The sequence below is a fragment of the Mytilus edulis genome, chromosome 2, assembly GCF_963676685.1.
Source record: "Mytilus edulis chromosome 2, xbMytEdul2.2, whole genome shotgun sequence".
Classification (NCBI taxonomy): Eukaryota; Metazoa; Mollusca; class Bivalvia; order Mytilida; family Mytilidae; genus Mytilus; species Mytilus edulis.
The window spans coordinates 17035351-17054629 of NC_092345.1; the positions used below are offsets into that span (position 1 = coordinate 17035351).

Here is a 19279-nt window from a genome sequence, read left to right on the forward strand (position 1 = left end):
ATGGTTACTTTTATATTATATATTAATATATGTATATTTCCGTGTTGCTTTGTTATGGTTGACATGTTTGTTGTATTTCATTTCAGTATTTGAATCTGATATATTGTTAAATCTCTGTATTATACCCATATTTATCCCAAATATCCAATAGTAAACTGCTTATTTGATTCATGTCAAACGATAGCCTTCATTTTAACTCTAAATTATGTGAATTGCTATCCTCATTTTACACACTGAGAAGCTAAATATTTGCTTATAGTGTGTGATAACATTGTGTGAGGGAATTCGACGTTTGATGTACCACTGTTCACTCCAGTGCAATTTATGACAATACCACTGCATCAATCAGAATTATTTTTTTTGCAGTGTTTTAAGAAATGATTTTGCTTTGTTGTCGCGTATTATTTGTGAAACATTCAATGTATTAAAAAGGCGAATTTTCTTTATTAAGTCAATGATTATGTTGACTTTTGAAGGCCAAACTTTCTACAGCCTTAAATACGCTAATGAAAGATCCAAAAACTATACCAATACATAACGACATGATTATGAAATTATAACAAATCTATTGGTTAACAAATTTTTACTCGTTATTGCAAAATAATGAACTTAATATATCTGACATTTTCTCCCTACCCAGTTTACCCCTATACATTTTTATGATGTGGACTGGTCATTGTTATTGAATCGTAGGCAATTTGATTGGATTAAGTTGTTATTAGTTTACCTTCAAACTTGTTTATGCTTTTCATACATGACTATTGATTAATTAGAACGTGCATGAATGTGACCGGTAACTAAAATGACCTTCAAACTGGACACTGGACGAGTCAATATTATGTTTTATCAATGAAAGTTAAGGTATGAAAGGTAAGAATTGCCACTTATTCGATTTTCACAAAATTTTCGGAATATACAGTTGGAAAGGTTATTTTTTAAAAGCCTATTGTGAAGAGTAAAGAGAAAGTTTACAAATAATACGTTTTGTTCCATTAAACAAGTCATTTTCGTAAGAGAAATACCGAAATATATTTTACGCACGACTACGGCAGGTAAAATTATTATTTATCATAATAAAAAAAAGCATTTTTCAGTCTCATTGGAATATGTTGATTACAATTAATCCCAAACTTAAGAAGTAAGTAACTAAAGTCAAAATATGTCCGATCTGCCTATTTCTGCACATCAAAAGTCAATACGATCGTTTTAAAGTCAATTTCGTCTACCTCACAAAATCTTGTTAGGCATTATAACTGAAACTTATAAAACTTATTTATAGTCTTCACCAGTTCATTGTCACATTATACTTGAATTGTTTTTTTCTTTTTCTTTTCTGGGCAGTAAGAGTTATCCTTCGTTCCACATATACAATGTAGGCAACTGACTCTCCTCATAAAAAATAAAAATACATTTGTGTCTGTATTTTTATCTGTATTTCATTTTTCATTTACATGTTGTACTGTTAAATCAATCATCCTTAATCAGAACGATAGTTGTATATGTGAGTGTATGCAAGTGGGAGAGAAAGGCTTTTTATTTTTACTTTATGTGATTACATGCTTGTTATGAGCCTTATGATTAGGAAATAAAATATCTTTATCTGTATCTTATCTTTATTGTATGTTTTGTGTTTATTTCCATTTGATTTGATCCACTCGATTCAAAAAGAGGGGCGAAAGAAAAAGAGACAAATAATAGTACACAAGACACAATATAAAAACTAAGGATAAGCAACATGAACCACACCAAAATCTTGGGGTGATCTCAGGTGCTCCGGAAGGATAAGCAGATCCTGCCCATCTACGCATATCATATACTCTGATATCATATAAAATTTGAATCGAGACAGGTCATTAATTCTAGTTCAGTCATAATGATTGCTCTGATGAAGTGCATGTGTGCTGATTTTGAAATATAGATTCGATACTCAGTATGACAGTGATCAAAACTGACCGATTATTAAAAGGGGTATTTTGGATAGTACATTAAAACTATCATCTTCAATATAAGCCGACGGAAAAAAAAAGCATCGTGAATAATTAAAAGTTTGTATATTCGAAGATTAATCATTATAAAGGGGCACAAGCTATAACAAAAAAATAAAATATAGTTTTTTTGTTCAATTATTTATAAAAGTGAATGAAATAGTAAGTCCTTATAGCAGCCAGTTAGATGCAATTTTGTCAAAATAAGCTCAGAAACATCGCTGTTGAATTATTCACTTGCAAGCGTATAATACGACATCATCAATCTGTTCATTCACTTTTAAATTAATAGAATTGTTGTCAGGTGAAAACACAAAACAGCTTTGTAACTTGAAAGTATATACATTTCTCTTTTAATTAAGAACCAGTTTATTGAAATAAAAGATATTTTGTATTGATGAAACTTCTGACGTCACCTATTGTTTATTATGCATATTGTTTATATTATTTGTAATATGCCATATATATACACTGTACATGTACTTGATTATACTGATGAGCCGTAAGGCGTAAAGTTAATAAAGAATTTGAATGTGACCTTTAATTTAAAACCTTAGCTAGAACTGGATAACGTGTGAATAAGGCGTGTTCGGTTGTTAAAAAGAAAGCAATTCAACATTGACAGTGTAACAGAGTTAAACCGCTTGCCACAAAAACTAATTCTTACGCAGGTAAATACAATGATTCACATATATATTTTACCTATAAGATGAAAGCAAACAGAATTAGAAAAATCCAATTGCAGGAGTTCTCTATCTGCTTATTATTTACATCTTCAATTATTTTAATATCGGACAGTCTTCGGAGGCCACCTGGTTGGTTAAATAGATGGCGTCTAGACAAAAAAAAAACCAACAACATAAGAAATATTGATATGTAATGTCAAGTACATGCTTTGTAAATTGCTTATTCTAGACATTTTACTTCTTTTATAAAAAAATTGATTATGGTATAAATCAAATGTGAAAATCTGAGTTAAAACGGGGAACATATATTTGACAGCTAATGCCCCTTCAACATACTTAAACATTACTGATATTCAACCTTGTGATATATATATACAAAACAGGACAGATAAGTCTCCCAAGCATTCATCAATGGTATTCTTTAGACAGCAATGACTTAGTATCTCTACGGGAAAGTATAAGCGCCACACAAACTTCTTTTTATACTTTTTATATGTTGGCATTATGTCGAAATAAATCAGACATTTGCGTTATAACGTAAAAAAATGTAAAATATTGCAATAGCGCTAATACCCTTCCGTCAATAATTTGCTTCAAGATAATAAAATTTAAAAGTGATGGTATAACAAAACTCGCCAATTTCTAATTTTGAAAATTAGGACAAATAAAGTACAGAATTGAAAAGCAATTCGGACAAAATAATTCCTAAAGGTTTTGCTAAATACATCTAAGGTTATCTATTTCTGCGGTAGAAAGTTTTAGTATTTCGATCATTTCAAAGTTTAATTAACAATTTTAATAGTATTAATAAAGCACATTTCTTTGACAGGAGATACTAATATAATTTAACCATTTTTGAAAAATAGACTTGTAAAAATGCTGGACTTTCAACATATTATGAAAGACTGTAGCATACGTTATACTTTATCAATGTATATGAAAATTGTTGATATAGTCTACGTAGATACAATGTATGTAAAATTACACTGCTTAATAATAAAAATAAAATCCATTTATCAACATTTTATAAAATTACGTCATCAAATCATATTAACTCTACCATACGCTAAGATCACTCTTTCTTCAAATCATTCATTCATTTGATTCGACCATTCATCAAATAACATAAATTGATCCTGCAACGCTCATTCGTCCTATCTCAACATAGCCAGAAATAAGTAGTACTTTTGCTAATTAATATTCATAATATGTAAATGAGAATTGTACCACGTGATAATAGTTTAAATGGGACTGGCTTGATATAATTAAAAACTTTAAAACACTGATATTGTAAGTTGCCCGTCACAGAGTCCTTGTTTATAATCACTCTCATATTTCCGTAAAGTTGTCAGGCGGTCAAAATCAAAACAATGAACGTGAATTTAGTGAATTTTTCGTGTTTTCGTGAGTTTTTTCTTCTTGAAATAGGGTCATTTTAACTTTACGAAAGAACCTAGAGTTAAACGACTACACATACAACGTTTGGACTTGCTTATTCTTTGGATATTCAAGTTTCAAGTTTTATCCCGCAACCTGTTTTTGTAATGACCTTGCTAGTCAATTTTCAACACGAAGTTTGTAAATTTGACGTTTCAGCCATTTAAGCCTGTATTTTATATTGTTATGTTTAAAGCCTCTCGCTTCGATTTTTAAAATAGCTCAGCAACCTTGATTTTTGCAACGACAGTCATTATGTTTCAATTAAATGGTGTATATTGTTGTGTATATTTGTTTTTTGTCCCTGCAACCTGTCCATCACTTATATTAAAGTTAAAACAGACATTTTTTTTAAACTTCCCTATCATATGCATTTCAATATAATTGCCGTGACCCGTATCCGATTTCTTCAGTGTAATATTCAATTAAGATAAGTGGCGTTGATTTCTGGATATGATCGGTATGAAATAATCATCCACCCCTTCTATTTATTCGTCCAATCATCCATCAATATGCACGCAGGCAACCATCTCTTTTTTTATCCTGCACCGCTTATTCTTCTTATCTCCGTCGGTTTGAAATAAGCATCCACCCCTTCTATTCATTCGTCCAATCATCCATCAATATGAATGCAGGCAACCGTCTATTTTATAAGCCTGTATCGCTTATTCGTCTTATCTCCATCGGTATGAATTAAGCATTCACCCCTTCTATTCATTCGCCCAATCATTCATCAATATGCACGCAGGAAACCATCCCTTTTTTTTTATCCTGCACCACTTTTTCGTCTTATCTCCATCGGTATGAACTAAGCATTCACCCTTTCTATTTATTCGTCCAATCATACATCAATATGCACGCAGGCAACCACCACTTTTTTTTTATCCTGCACCGCTTCTTCGTCTTATCACCATCGGTATGAATCAAGCACCCACCCCTTCTATTCATTCGTCCAATCATTCATCAATATGCATGAAGGTAACTATCTCTTTTTTATTCTGCACCGCTTACTCGTCTTATCTCCATTGGTATGAATTATGAATCCACTTTTTCCATTCATTCGATCAATCAGCAATCAATGTTAATACCTCGATTGTTATGATTATTCATCCGTTAATATGAAACATCCAAACCCAATACACAGTCTATTCATTCGTCCAATCATTTATCAATATGAACACAACGATTCATCAAGACTCTCTTTCGTTTATATGAAATCACACATCTGTAAGACACTCGTCTGACTAACTAACCAACTCATTCATCTATCATAAAATATATTATAATCTCATAATTAATTGAATTCATTGTTCTGTATGTTGAGGCAATTATGCTGCATTGTTCCACATATAAAAACCATTTATACTGCATTTATACTGTTGTACTTTCATTTGTAACTAAAAAATAAAACAGATGTTGGCAAATGGTTTCATGATGACTATCAGGTGTTTTTTGTTTGTGATTTGTATTCAAATATTTATTTTCTATTCATCGGTTGCTTGTCAACTATTTGTTCTGATGCAGTTCAGTCTCCCTGTTGTTCTAATGCAATTCAGTGTCTCTGTTGTTCTAATGTTTTCTTCATATAGTTGATGTGCTTCCCCCGTTATAGTTTTAATTCTGATTTATTTTCGCGTAATAACTTTATGTCTATTGAACAGCGGTATATACTACTGTTTCCTTTACATAAACATCATAGGCTTTCAAACATTCGGCTTTGAACTTTACTGATGAAAGTAAATCGAGAAAAGCGCTTCGGACGCATGGACATTTTATGTTGGTAACTCTGCTACTGGACTATCAGCCCCCAATGGTATCTGTTTTATTAATGTAGAAGATGTTAAGAAATGGTTTCAACTCTCTTAGTTAAAGTTTACATAAAATAGATTTGACTAATAATTATTTTCAGTTTTTTTTCATTTAGTCCCCAAGCTATTTCGGTTTTTTAAGTGTTTGGTTTTTGACGTACCTAATGAAGGTGTATCCAGAAAAGCGCTTCGGACGCATTACATTAAGAAAGTGTAGGTTTATTTTTTATTATTGACAATATTCATTGCAAAACAGTTGGATGTAGCCTACAAGTATATAGTTTTTCATGTTAACGTCACACTTCTAAGTCTTTCTTAAAAAACCTCCATATCTTGAATGTGTTGCTTGTAATTTGTTTATAAGATATCACTGGGTTGCATAAAATGTATCATGCACTTCAACATGCTGTTTACAATTGAGGATGTATAGAAAGTGTTTTCTGAGAAAAAAATTCTTTTTGATTATGATATATGTATCTTACTTGAATCATTTATTTCTTTTGTTTTCATGGATTGCATTTTCTTGCTGACTGTTCCATACATCCTGTATAGGACACGTTCTACAGAGGAGAACTTTGAAGGAGTTTGTCTACATATGGGACATTTCAGTTGTGTGTCGAAGGACTTATTAACACAATCCTTATGAAATGCTAAAATATAACACAAAAATTGCACAAATCTGAATAAAACCAAACTGATTATATTTTATGACACTGTTAACAATTTTATCTTATAATTTTTTTTTCACTGATTGAAGAAAAATGAATTAATTGTAAGACGTGAAAGAAAGTGAACAGTTGGAAGATGTGATGATGCCTTGTTTCCATTCTATTTCACACAAAAAATAATCAGTCTCATTTTGAATATTAGATTCTTCAGTTATTTATATGTTAGTATCAGATGCATATGTATGTACATGTTATAAGCTGTGATTTTTTTTGAGATAATGTCTTTCTCTTTTTTCCTAATTCACCTGTTTGCTTTTACGGGTGGATTATATGCTACTGTCTCAGGTACATCTTATGTTTATATAATAAATCAATACCACAAAGGAAAGTTCTTTTATTTAGTAAACTGTGGTATAGGTTTATCATTGTTGAAGGCCGTACTGCGACCTCTAAATATGCATACAATCACCTCATTTGGTCTCGGTTGAAGAGTAGCAATTGTACATCTAATTCTAACATAGTTCATATATTGACCTCCGCCGTAAATAAAAACGAAACAAAATATGTCTAGTCAAATCCAGTTCTCCGATTTTGATCTTATTGACAATTCAACTTAATAGTAAATAAGATTTGAATCACTTAACATAGTTTTTTGAAGTCACAGATTTTGTCACGCATATTGACTAACGAAAAGTAAAATGATACTTTTCTAGATTGTAGATAGCTTTTCGACATTGACATGTACCTAACTTTTAAATGCGCAATTCAGAGGTAAAGATTTCAGTGACGTTTGTAAAAAGAAAGCTTGAATTGATTAATCTTGTCATAAACTTAACTAATGATAACTGAAAAATTGCACAAATTGCATTTTCTACTGAGGCACATTTTTATGTGTGCCATACGCGCAAGACACAGACTTAACACACATATAAGACATCTTTTATTCATTCGACATCGTGGCTGAAGTATGTCTATTTTTTAGCTCACCTGGCCCAAAGGTCCAAGTGAGCTTTTCTCATCACTTTGCGTCCGTCGTCCGTCGTCGTTAACTTTTACAAACACCTTCTCCTCTGAAACGACTTGGCAAAATTTAACCAAACTTGGCCACAATCATCATTGGGGTATCTAGGTTAAAAAATGTGTCCGGTGACCCGGCCAATCAACCAAGATGTCCGCCATGGCTCAAAATAGAACATAGGGGTAAAATGTAGATTTTGGCTTATAACTCTGAAACCAAAGTATTTAGAGCAAATCTGACACGAAGTAAAATTGTTTATCAAGTCAAGATCTATCTGCCCTGAAATTTTCAGATGAATCAGACAACCGGTTGTTGGGTTGCTGCCCCTGAATTGGTAATTTTTAAAGAAATTCTGCCGTTTTTGGTTATTATCTTGAATACTATTATAGATAGAGATAAACTGTAAACAGCAATAATGTTCAGCAAAGTAAGATCTAAAAATAAGTCAACATGATCAAAATGGTCAGTTGACCCCTTAAAGAGTCATTGCTCTTTATAGTCCATTTTCATTAATTTGGTAAATTTTTGTAAATTTTTACAAAATATTTTCCTCTGTATCTAAAGATATACAAACACATCACCATCACCAAAGCACAATTTTGTCATGAATCCATCTATGTCCTTTGTTTAATATGCACATAGACCAGGGTGAGCGACACAGGCTCTTTAGAGCCTCTAGTTTTTCTATAAAATGCATACAGGATGTTTTAGCATCGAACGTGACCGGGCAAAGCGTTATGGAAAGACATATATCAATGACAGTATTAAAATTCTTAGTTTCAATTAGCAGCAACTATTAAATTTCTATGTTTATGCCCTCCCTCCCCTCTTTCTTGCACGGAAAAGTTATCATGAAATATATATTTACTTTGTCCAACAAATAATCTAAGACTTTCCGTCTTCTATTTAACAGACAAGTCAGTTTTGTACCTTTCTAGTAAATTTATTATTCCGTATAAAATATTAATCCAGTGACAGAAAATTTATATTTTAAAATGGTTTCTCCCTTTTATGTTTGTAAGCCGTATTTAATCAACCAGGTTCAAACCATAATTTTTCTTAGAATATCCTGTATCTGGTAAGGAAAATGGCAGTTGTTATCAAATTGTCCGTTTCAATGTATGCTGGCGTATGATTTTGTTGCAGTTCAGTGTTACTGTTGGTGTGTTTTCCTCGGTTTAAGTTTGTTACCCGGATTTGTTTTCGCTTAAATGGGCACTAGCTACGAGATGTATTAAAATCTAAAGTATTAAATGTTTTTTTGTTCAATCATTAATGAAAGTGAAATAGTGAAATAATAATTCGCTTGTAGCAGCTAAAATGGTTCAATTTTGTCAAATTAAGCTAATAAAAATTGATAATGAACTATTCGACGTTATTAAATCCGTATTCATGTGAAGTCCAATTTAACATCGTAGAAAGAGATAGAATAACGCATGCATTGTTCGTGTACGGTTATTAAAAGGAAAAGAATGTCAACATGGAAAGTGAAACAAAGGTAACTAATTTGATTGACTGATTCGATCCACAAAAATCATTCCTATAGAGGTAAAAACGACGATAAGCATAAATTTTTAATCTATAATACAAAATTTAACAGGCCTATAAGAATTCAATTGCGCGAGTTGCTTAATCTATTTATATCTTTGTTTATATCGCTTATATGGTCATAGAAAGGTCAACTCAAAAGTTAATTAGATGGCGTCTAGGCTTAAACTCACACGAAACGAAGCTAAATCTTATTGAGACCATGGCCTGTAAATTGTTTCTTTTATACTTTTGATAGTTTGGAAAAATGTTTTACATTGTTATAAATAAAAAATGAGAATTTGAACATGAATTTGACAGCTAGTGCTCCTTTAATCGATGTATGACTATTGAACAGCGGTATACTACTGTTGCCTTTATTTATTGATACAACTTACTATGATCACATGTAAGCTTTACTACTTTTTCTCTCTTTGAATCCTTTGGTTCGATGCAAATACCACAATTCGATCCTGCACATGAAAATTTACAAAAGATGATAAAACAAGTGTCACCATTTCAATTACAAATGTATCTATATATAAACTGATTCTATGTCTCCTACTGGATTCTGGATGTTAAATGGTTTTCAAAATTTATTTATCTTGTGCTTAATATTCCTGTTTGGATTCATGGAATTTTAAGGGATTCCTTGATAGATTAATGCTGTTTGCATGTAAGCTATTGAACTCAATAGCAATAAATACTTAAACCTTGTGGCCTTTGGCTGTTGTCTGCTTTTTGTTCGGGTTATGTTTTTGACATATTCCCCATATCCATTCTCAATTTTATTTCGTTGACCTTATTCAAAAATTTATATGTATACGTCTGGTGCAGAAAAATTGTAACCATGGACATTTTCCATGTGGAATGTGTATACACTAATTATCTTTCCCAATGTGGGTGTGGGAGTCTGATGACTGCACTTTGGCTTAAAGAACAAACCTTTTGTCATTTATGGTTCAGAAACGAAGCACGTTACCAGAAAATCTGAGTAAAATTATCGATGGTGTTCTTGTTGCTTTATCTTTTGTTTGATGTGCAGATACATTTATATTTTGATAATTCTGCTTGAAAGTTATTTAATATGTTCTTTTCTATATTTGGGATGTTTTTGTTTTCCCCTTTGTAATTGAATACTTATATTTAAGTGGGGTTTTCGTTTTAAGGAGGGGGATATGTCATTTGAAAAAAAGTATATACTCACTCGGTTTGCTTTTCATTGTTTAAAATCATAACATAGTACATTGTATCCTTAATATAGGACAAACGGCGTTGTTAGTTTATTTTCAATATATGATCAGTCTGACTGTCCTTTTGATATCTTTCGTCCATTTTTAAACAGCAATTTCTCTGATTTGATTTTGGCTCGTACGTAAACGAGTATTCGAAGTTAATTCATGTGATTACTGCATATATATCTAATGTATATTTGTACAGTGTGCCCCCTTACATAACTTACCCATAAGTACTGTTACAGGAATGTATGATGTCTTTCGAATTATTTCCTACAATATACATAATACAAGTATAATAAAAAAAATGTGTAGCTTAAGGAATCACCTGAATAAGCACACTCACTGTCAAATGAATCGATATATTATTGGATAAGTTTGGTCATATAGCTTTTATATGTTTTTCGTATTCGTCTATACTTTAATAGATGGATAAAGACATAACATATTTAAGCTTGTATCTTGTGTGATTGCTTTTTGTTATTAATATTAACTTGAATGTTAATCAACATTTGAAAAAAAACATGCTAGTACTGAAAGATGCATACTATATAATACTATTTACTGATAAAACAAGAAAAAAGAGTTTAATTGGTTTTAATGACCAATCACGTCAAAGGCATATATGCAGTGTCTAACGGTATATATGTAACACTCCCAAACGTGTTCTTCCCCCCAAACGTGTCCGATTCCCCCAAACGTGTCTATTCTCCCCAAACGTGTCCGTAATATTCAATTATTCCCAAACGTGTCCGATAATTGTTATTCGCCAAAACGTGTCCATTATTACACGCCAGAACGCCTCACGTCTTTTAGCGCTAATACATGCATGTCCCAAATCAATAACGTTTACCGCAATTATGTGATGGGGGACAAAGATGATGAAGTGGGCATTTATTAACATTAGTTTGTTCAATGCCAGTTGTTATTGATTAGCATAAAAAAAAATATTGCAAATTCAATCTGTAACATATGAATTGACTTTTGACTGAAATTGATTATTGTCCAGTTGCAAGTATTTCATGCTCATTTAGAGCGAACATACAAATAATTCTTGTACTGTTGAATTAATCGTTTAATATGTAACTTATTTTGTACTAGTAAACTCCGTTGATGCATTTTATATTAATTCAGCAGAATTGACTTCCTTTCTTTCAACAGTTCTGATAGTTTAGATCATAAACTGGGAATCAGGTTTTTCAATAAATTTTAAGTTTTGAACATCAATAAAGACACATGAACAAGAGACATAAAGTCCAGTGCCAAATATTTAATGAATTATTTGAAAGATATCATGTTAGCAATAAAATACATTTGTCATTTCGGGGCCTTTTATAGCTGAATATGCGGAAACGGCTTTGCTCATTGTTGAATGTCGTACGATGACCTATACTAGTAGCTGTTAATTTCTGGGTCATTTGCAATCATACCACATCTTCTTATCTATACTGTAGATAGGTTCTTTTATCATATCGGAAATTTAAAATAAGATCTAATTTTTAACGGTTATTCGGGATTAACACTAGATGACTTCAGTAAGAAACGCGCAGAGAATGGGACATTCTCCATTCACGAGGTGTCTGATTTATTATCTTCACGTATTAATGATATTGACACGAATAATAATTCCAGTAAAAAAAAAATGGACACGTTTGGGTGTTTTTTTTTAATGGACACGTTTGGGCGTTTATACAAATGAGAAGCTTTGGCGCTGTTTTACAACTAGACATGTTTTGCAGTTCAGTGACGTCGATGTAGACACGTTTGGGGGAATCGGACACGTTTGAGGGGGAGGACACGTTTCTGAGTGTTACATATATATAGTTTGGGGTAATTAAAACAATAAAATTATGATGCCGTAAAAATTCATGTGTGTTACAGTAAAACTTTAAATTCAAACTTGTCTTTTTCTCCCTTTATATAAAGTGTTCTACTTCATAATCCTATCATGTGTATATGTTTAATTATATAATTTACAAGACCAATGGTTATCTTGTTGAGTTGGGTTTTTTTTTTGTTTTTTTTGTTGGTGGTTTCTTCTGGCTAGATAAGAGTCATTTCACCAATTCCTCAATGCGTGATCACTGATAACTATATAATTATGATATTTCAACAAATGTCATACAAGTAACATTCCAAAGAACCTAATTTTCACCCCTGATTTCGGTTTGTTCCGTTATTCATTATTATTATTATTATTATTATTATTATTATATTATTATTATTATTATTATTATTATTATTATTATTATTATTATTATTATTATTATTATTATTATTATTATTATTATTATTATTATTATTATTATTATTATTATTATTATTATTATTATATCAATTGTTCATCATAAAATCTCGCAAACATCCAAACCTTGTGAGCATGAACCTTGTGCCATCCCTTACAGCAAGCTACCAGTGATAGAACTAAGACTAATATCGAAATAACTATTATGCTACTTGTAGCTATGATATCTGCGGTTGAAAGCTCTGACTTTCGCCTAGAAAAAAAAGAAAGTAGTCGAACAAATCATTTTGCATATTCAAATTTTCATATTTGCCTTAAACAAGAACAGAAACTCAATGTTCACGACGTTGCAGTTATTACACAAATATCTAGATTTTAAACTAGATATTTTCATAGCAGTTTAATACCTGCAAGAGGGTTTATACAGAATAGACAATTACCGTTTGTGTTTAATTAGGCATAGTTAAGTTCAGCCATTAGTGCAACATTAAGCATTTTAAGTATAAACTCTCGTGTGGTATATCTAGGAACTTCACGTACATCTTTATAGAGCTACTATTTTCTTTTTCACCCTCTATGTGTTTTTTTTAGTTACGCCGACTACCTTGATTATTCTTCTGGATCACCGCACAAATAAAAAGAAAACATTTTTTTCCCCTGTAGAATTTTAACCAAGTTGCAAAGATAAAACCTGAATCTGTCTTTACTGCATAAGATAACATAACAATGTCCTTACAATAAGCAATATTACCCGGCCTTCAGAGTTATCATGAAACTTCTACTCCTCTATGGACGGTGGTGATACGTTAGAATATATGAGATCTATTTAAGTACGTATACAAATATCGGAAGCCATTTCCTTTTGATAAAGTAGAAAACATTTGACTGATCTGACCTTTACACTATTGTTCTTTTTTCGGTATATCTTTAAAAATGTACTATAATAATTAGTCCAACTTTGTTGCATATAAGGGAATGGCCAACGAAGATAAAACAAAATTGTTGTAGGAACACTATGTATTTCTTCAGGTACAAACTGGAATCTTAATCTTGCCGACTTATTTCTTCAATCATAAGAGACATCGTTGAGATTTTCGAAAAAAAGATCGAAAGGAAGCTAGTAAAATAGAGGCGAAATACCAGAGGATCATTCAAACTCATATATTGAAAATAAACAAAGACAAACAGACATCTTTCTGTCGTAATTCCATTTTGCAATGGCGTTGTTCTTTACTGTTCGGCTAATAAGGTTTACATGATGTCCTTTTTGGTATTAGATGTCTCTTTATCACAAGTTCTTTTTTTTTATATATCTGATGCGATTCTGTCTTATTGGCGTGTACTAAGGACTAATTTTATTCACTATTTAAAATTATTATTTAAGGTTGTCTCAATTTATCCAGTATGTTAAGATAGGATTTTTTTCTACATACAAAACACCTATGACAAACGCCATGTGACTGGAAAACTTGGTTTCTGATTCCGATCAGCTGAACCGAATAGGGGACATGATAGCATGTGTTAGATTTGATAGAATCACAAATGTTATTCACCAATATGTACAAAACATACGATACATACCATTTAGTAAACTCGTATAATCCAGAACACACTATCAATAATATTGACCCGAGAATGGCCAGGAAAATGGATATCTTTCGTTGATTGTCATTCATCGCATATTGTGTTTCTTTAGTGACTATTCGTCGATTTGGTCATATGTATGAGTTTATTAAGTCTATAATCCCACTGTTTGCGTTCTGACCTTTTTTAATAAATCATTGGTTGAATTAAAAGTTACTGGCAAAATCCAGACGATATGTATAATTAATGCCGAATTATGCAACTTGCAGAACCTTCTTAGATAGAATATTCGTTACGTAAGAAATTTATAAGTATCTCTTTTTCGTTTATGAACGCGATATCATTAATTCAAAGTCAGGTAACACAGTTTTATCACTTATGGTAATGTAACCTTGTCGATGAACTATATATCTTCCTTAACATAATAAATTCAATCGTTAAAATTATCCTGAACAGCTTGACGAATTTTAAAATGTTTTTATTTACCTTTCAAATGCATTTAACATTCACAATTGTTTAACTAGGTCATTTCCTTCGGTGTTCTAATATATTTTGTTAGGCTTCAATAAAACACTAAGACACCAATAAATTAATATATGAATAGTCCAATAACTAGTTCGTACAATAAACTTTGTTATAAGACAAGTTCGTAGTTGAGTCTCAAGATACAATTACAGTTGCAAGTACCTTAGTGTAGTTGATCCGAAACGTGTCAGTCAAATGGATAAACTGCATTAAAATATTGGGTTTCATTTAGCACAAAGCGAAAAATAAAACAAAAATACGTACGTGGATATGCGCATTTATCTGTTTTAAATTTGATATACAATTCTTTTAAAAATGTGAATTATTTGATGTAAAATAAGTTTTGTGTTACTTGATAGAGCAAACATTAGATGCTCAACTCTACGTCATTCAGATCAAGTGGAAACGAATAAAAAGAAAATAGTTTATTTGGTCCGCATCTCCAATGCTCCAATGTTCATCTCCTTCATAATTTGCTTCATACATGGACGTCACAAGCGAAAGAACTGAAAAAACTATTATTATCTTCAACTGCGTTGTATATATATTATACACATTTTGTTTTCTATTGAATTGTTCAATATGTTTTAGCCTCAACCCCTTTCACGTTGATAACATTATCCTTTAAATTTAGAACCAAATTTTTCTACAAATTGAAAAGAGATTAATTTAGCGTCCCAAATGTGAAATTTCAATGTCTTTATTGCAACTGCTTAAGGAGTATATTCCTTCAATATATTTTAAAAGAAAGTAAGATATTTTCCACAATATCAAACTATACACTATCTCTTAAAGACTTATTGATTGGTTGATATAACAATTTCTTAAACAATTTACAATATTCATGAAAGCTTCGGCAAGTTTCTATCAAAATGCTGGAATAATAATAATTTACTCCTCTCTGTCGCATTAACATACTATCTGCTACGTCGTATGGTGTTCACACATTTGTTAATACGTTATGCTCGTGCATATAACACTATACGGACTTCATTAAACTTTGGCAGACTGCTTACACAAATACTGCTCACAGTTATGAAGTAAAAGTGATAAATCGAAACTTCAGTTTGGTCAGCATAAAGATTATTTTGACTGATACAATGAGTCGTTTCCTCAATTCACTAGTGACATGTTTTAGCGATCTTAGATCTTTAGAAACCAATACAGTCGTCAAACTTAAAATTTCCCGATTGTGTCCTATTCCCATTTTATATAACTGAGTTTGAAATCGAAGAGCAGGGTCGAGTTCAATATCGTAGTAGCTACGTAGCCGCTACGTAGCTGCTAACAATATTTATGTTACAACTAGTCTATAGTTACACGTTCAATAGTCAAAATCTACATAGCACTACGTAGCTGCTACGATATTGAACGCAGCCCGGGTAATGCATTTGTATAGGTGACGCTAATCCTGTCGCCTTATCCATACCGGTTTCTTTAAATTCTATGCGATCCCCCTAGTTGTTTTAGTTTGTTACCTTGATTTGTCTCTTCCTCATCTAATTGCTAGATTTAAACATCGATAAACTACTGTCGCCTCTACAAAATGTATAGATTTTCTAGATACTCTATAACAAAAGAAGTTAATTTCTAGCATTTTGGTTACCTTATGTGTTCACTCGGGTTTTTTTCATGCATTATTAGTATTCTAAATGATTCCGAAAATGAATTGTGTCTAAACGACTGCATGTAATACATCATTGACCTTGTGTATCTTCAACTGCTATCTTCCGACATTCCATTACCAGTTTCTTCACTACAAAGTGTTTAATTTTCCAAAATAGTTGTCCCTCCCTTAAGCCCGGTCACAACATATCGTACGATTTTTTTTGTCGTGGAAGATCTATAAAATAGTTATCGTGGAACTGTCGTGCAAAATGTCAAAAAAATATTTTAAGTGGTCACATCAGCTACGACATTTCCACGATGGTTCCACGATGAGTACACGACAAAAAACAAAATTGTAATTGTATTGTCGTGGGTTTGTCGCAAGTCGGTCGTGCGACAATCGTACGCCAATCGTGAGTTGTTTGGGGCTATTGTTTTCAGGTTTTCATGTCATTGGATGCGCGTGTTTCTGTCGTGTCACTGTTGCACATAGTCGTGGGTCACTCTCGCGTTTGACTCCGAACTACTTGTGTATATATATATAAAGAATGTTGTGTGAGCATCGTACGAAATTTGGTATTCGTGAGACAATTGTGATACTGTATCACGAGTGTCTTGCGACAGTAGTGAGATTGTCGTACAATTGTTTTTATAAAAATTGTTTATGTTGGTACCCACGACAATGTGTTTAATTGCACAACAGTCTCACGACTGTGGTAAATCGCATTGACGACAGCCACAAAACAGTAACATGACAAAAAATCGTAGAGCAAAAAAGGTGCATGTCCAATTTTCATCCCAAGACACACGACAGTGCCACGATGCTCAAAATATCGTGCGACTGTCTTGCGAATGTCGTACGACGATCACAGATGACCCGCGATTTGACCAAATTTCATGTCGTGGCGCTGCATATATGTGTCGTGGGTTCGTTGTGACCAGGGCTTAAGGGAAAGAAACAAAATTCGTGACATCTCTCTTGCCTTTTCCCCTGATAATTCGTGTATACTGTAATGTAACCATTGTCTGCATTAGCCATGTGTTTACCACTATATACATGTTCTATGTAATAGGGTAACAATTTTACGTTGTGTTGTTTGGATATACCTCTCTGGTTGATCCATGATCCTTTGACGTAACATTTCTTTAATAAATGAAAACTTAGTGACGATGTCTGTTGATATTGTTCGTTGTAAATATCAGGATGATATGACCGCTAATTCATCATAGATACCAGGGGTGGTGTTCTCGAAGCTATCTTTGGATTAGGACGTGTCCTAAGACCATCTTATGACAAGTCTTTGTCCTAAGTCGTGTTCTCGAAGCTCTCTTAACTTAGGATATATCACATTTTTTATGTGTCTTAAGATCATCATATCTTCATCCTAACTTTGGGCATGCTTTTTACTCATTTGTTTACGTGAAGATGAACGTGAAAAGAGACACACCATCGGTTGTTAACTCGTATAAAGAAATTGTGCATGATTTTAAACTTTGAACTTCGTGTTTTTACGAGACGATGACACTACGAATTCAATATTCTCATTTCAAAACAAATTGTTTTACAGTTTATATCGAAATCCTATTTTGATATTATTTTTTAATTACATTTGAAATCATGCATTTCATTAAATACTTGTTATTACAAAATTTTGTAAACGATTTTATTCATTGGTTTCGTCTCTAATAAATGTTTTATCAAACAATTACTTTAATTATTTAGGATTTCGCACATAGGATATGTTTAGGACGTCCTAACATAAGATGCGTCTGAGATAGCTTCGAGACGCAACTTAAGAGTGTCCTAAGTCGATCCTTAGTCCATCCTAAAATCGGTCTTATCTATGACGTACGACAAATCTTATGATACTTTCGAGAACACCACCCCAGGATAATTTTACATGTACGCCAGACGCGCGTTTCGTTTGCAAAAGACTCATCAGTGACTCTCGATACATCAATTACGCTTTCAAACAAGAAATGTGCATACAAAAATGATTAAATTAATTGACATACATTGTGTTTACAAAAAAAAAAAACCTATATAAATAATACTAGAAAAATTATTCATTGATTATGTTTCTTTTAATTGTAAGTAACATTGGACTTATTTTCTTATGTCCATTAATATTAGTATCTTCTCTCTCTGTGTATTCATTAACAAAAATGCCTTGTATTCTTAATACGTGTATGTATTGGTAGCATTCTTTTATTTCATTCGATAAGAAAATGCCTATTCATTTTTTTTATAAATATCAAGTATATACATTTTAAAGTACACCATTTCAGGACTCTTATGATTTGAGTTAACTTCTTCCTAGAAAAAAAATTTGTTTTCAATATTTTCTATTTTTGTTGTTGTTTTTTTTTTTAAGTTTTGTGTGTATATTTTAAATCGATCAAAGGGAAACAACTTAATTTTGCTTATTAACATTATTCATAAACTGAGAGAGGAGAGAGAGTATCATGTTATTTCATTCCGCTCTCTGAGAACGATTAACACAGGAACCTCGATACAATTTATTAGAACGTTTGGGATATTCCTTTCAGAACTGTTTTGTCAAACAAAGACATACAAATTTATTGCTATCAATCGTTTTGTTTTGAGCGATCTTGGTGTCGATAAATCCTCAAAAGCGCTTCGTACGTACCAAATAATACGATGTGATTGTAATGATCTTACGGGATAGACAAAATGGCTTCGATATGACATCCGTATGACAAAAGTTAGTACCTAGTTTGCGTAAATCGTCAAAGTTTTTGAAGCAGCTTGTGCATAAGACAAGTGATATTTATTTGATATGACTATGCCGACCTTACGTGTCCTCAGTCTAATACTACTTTTGTTTAGCCCTGTATATTTAACTTCGTCTTTCCAAGATTGTCTGCTTGATAGGTTTCTGAGTTATACCCCTCTTGTATCAAATTTTCCATGGTTATTCTGGATCGAGAA

At 32.1% G+C, this 19279-nt stretch overlaps 1 protein-coding gene across 1 annotated transcript; it reads right to left on the bottom strand.

The window, feature by feature from the left end:
- Positions 1-3681: 3681 nt before the first annotated feature.
- LOC139511587 (uncharacterized) lies at positions 3682-14951 on the bottom strand. Its single transcript, XM_071298432.1, has 6 exons — positions 14191-14951; positions 12736-12862; positions 10592-10637; positions 9528-9602; positions 6399-6566; positions 3682-5505 (listed from the first exon to the last, which is right to left on the bottom strand). The coding sequence occupies exons 1-6, from the start codon at positions 14283-14285 to the stop codon at positions 5480-5482; spliced, it is 537 nt and encodes a 178-aa protein (XP_071154533.1). The 5' UTR covers positions 14286-14951; the 3' UTR covers positions 3682-5479.
- Between the last annotated feature and the right edge of the window lie 4328 nt (positions 14952-19279).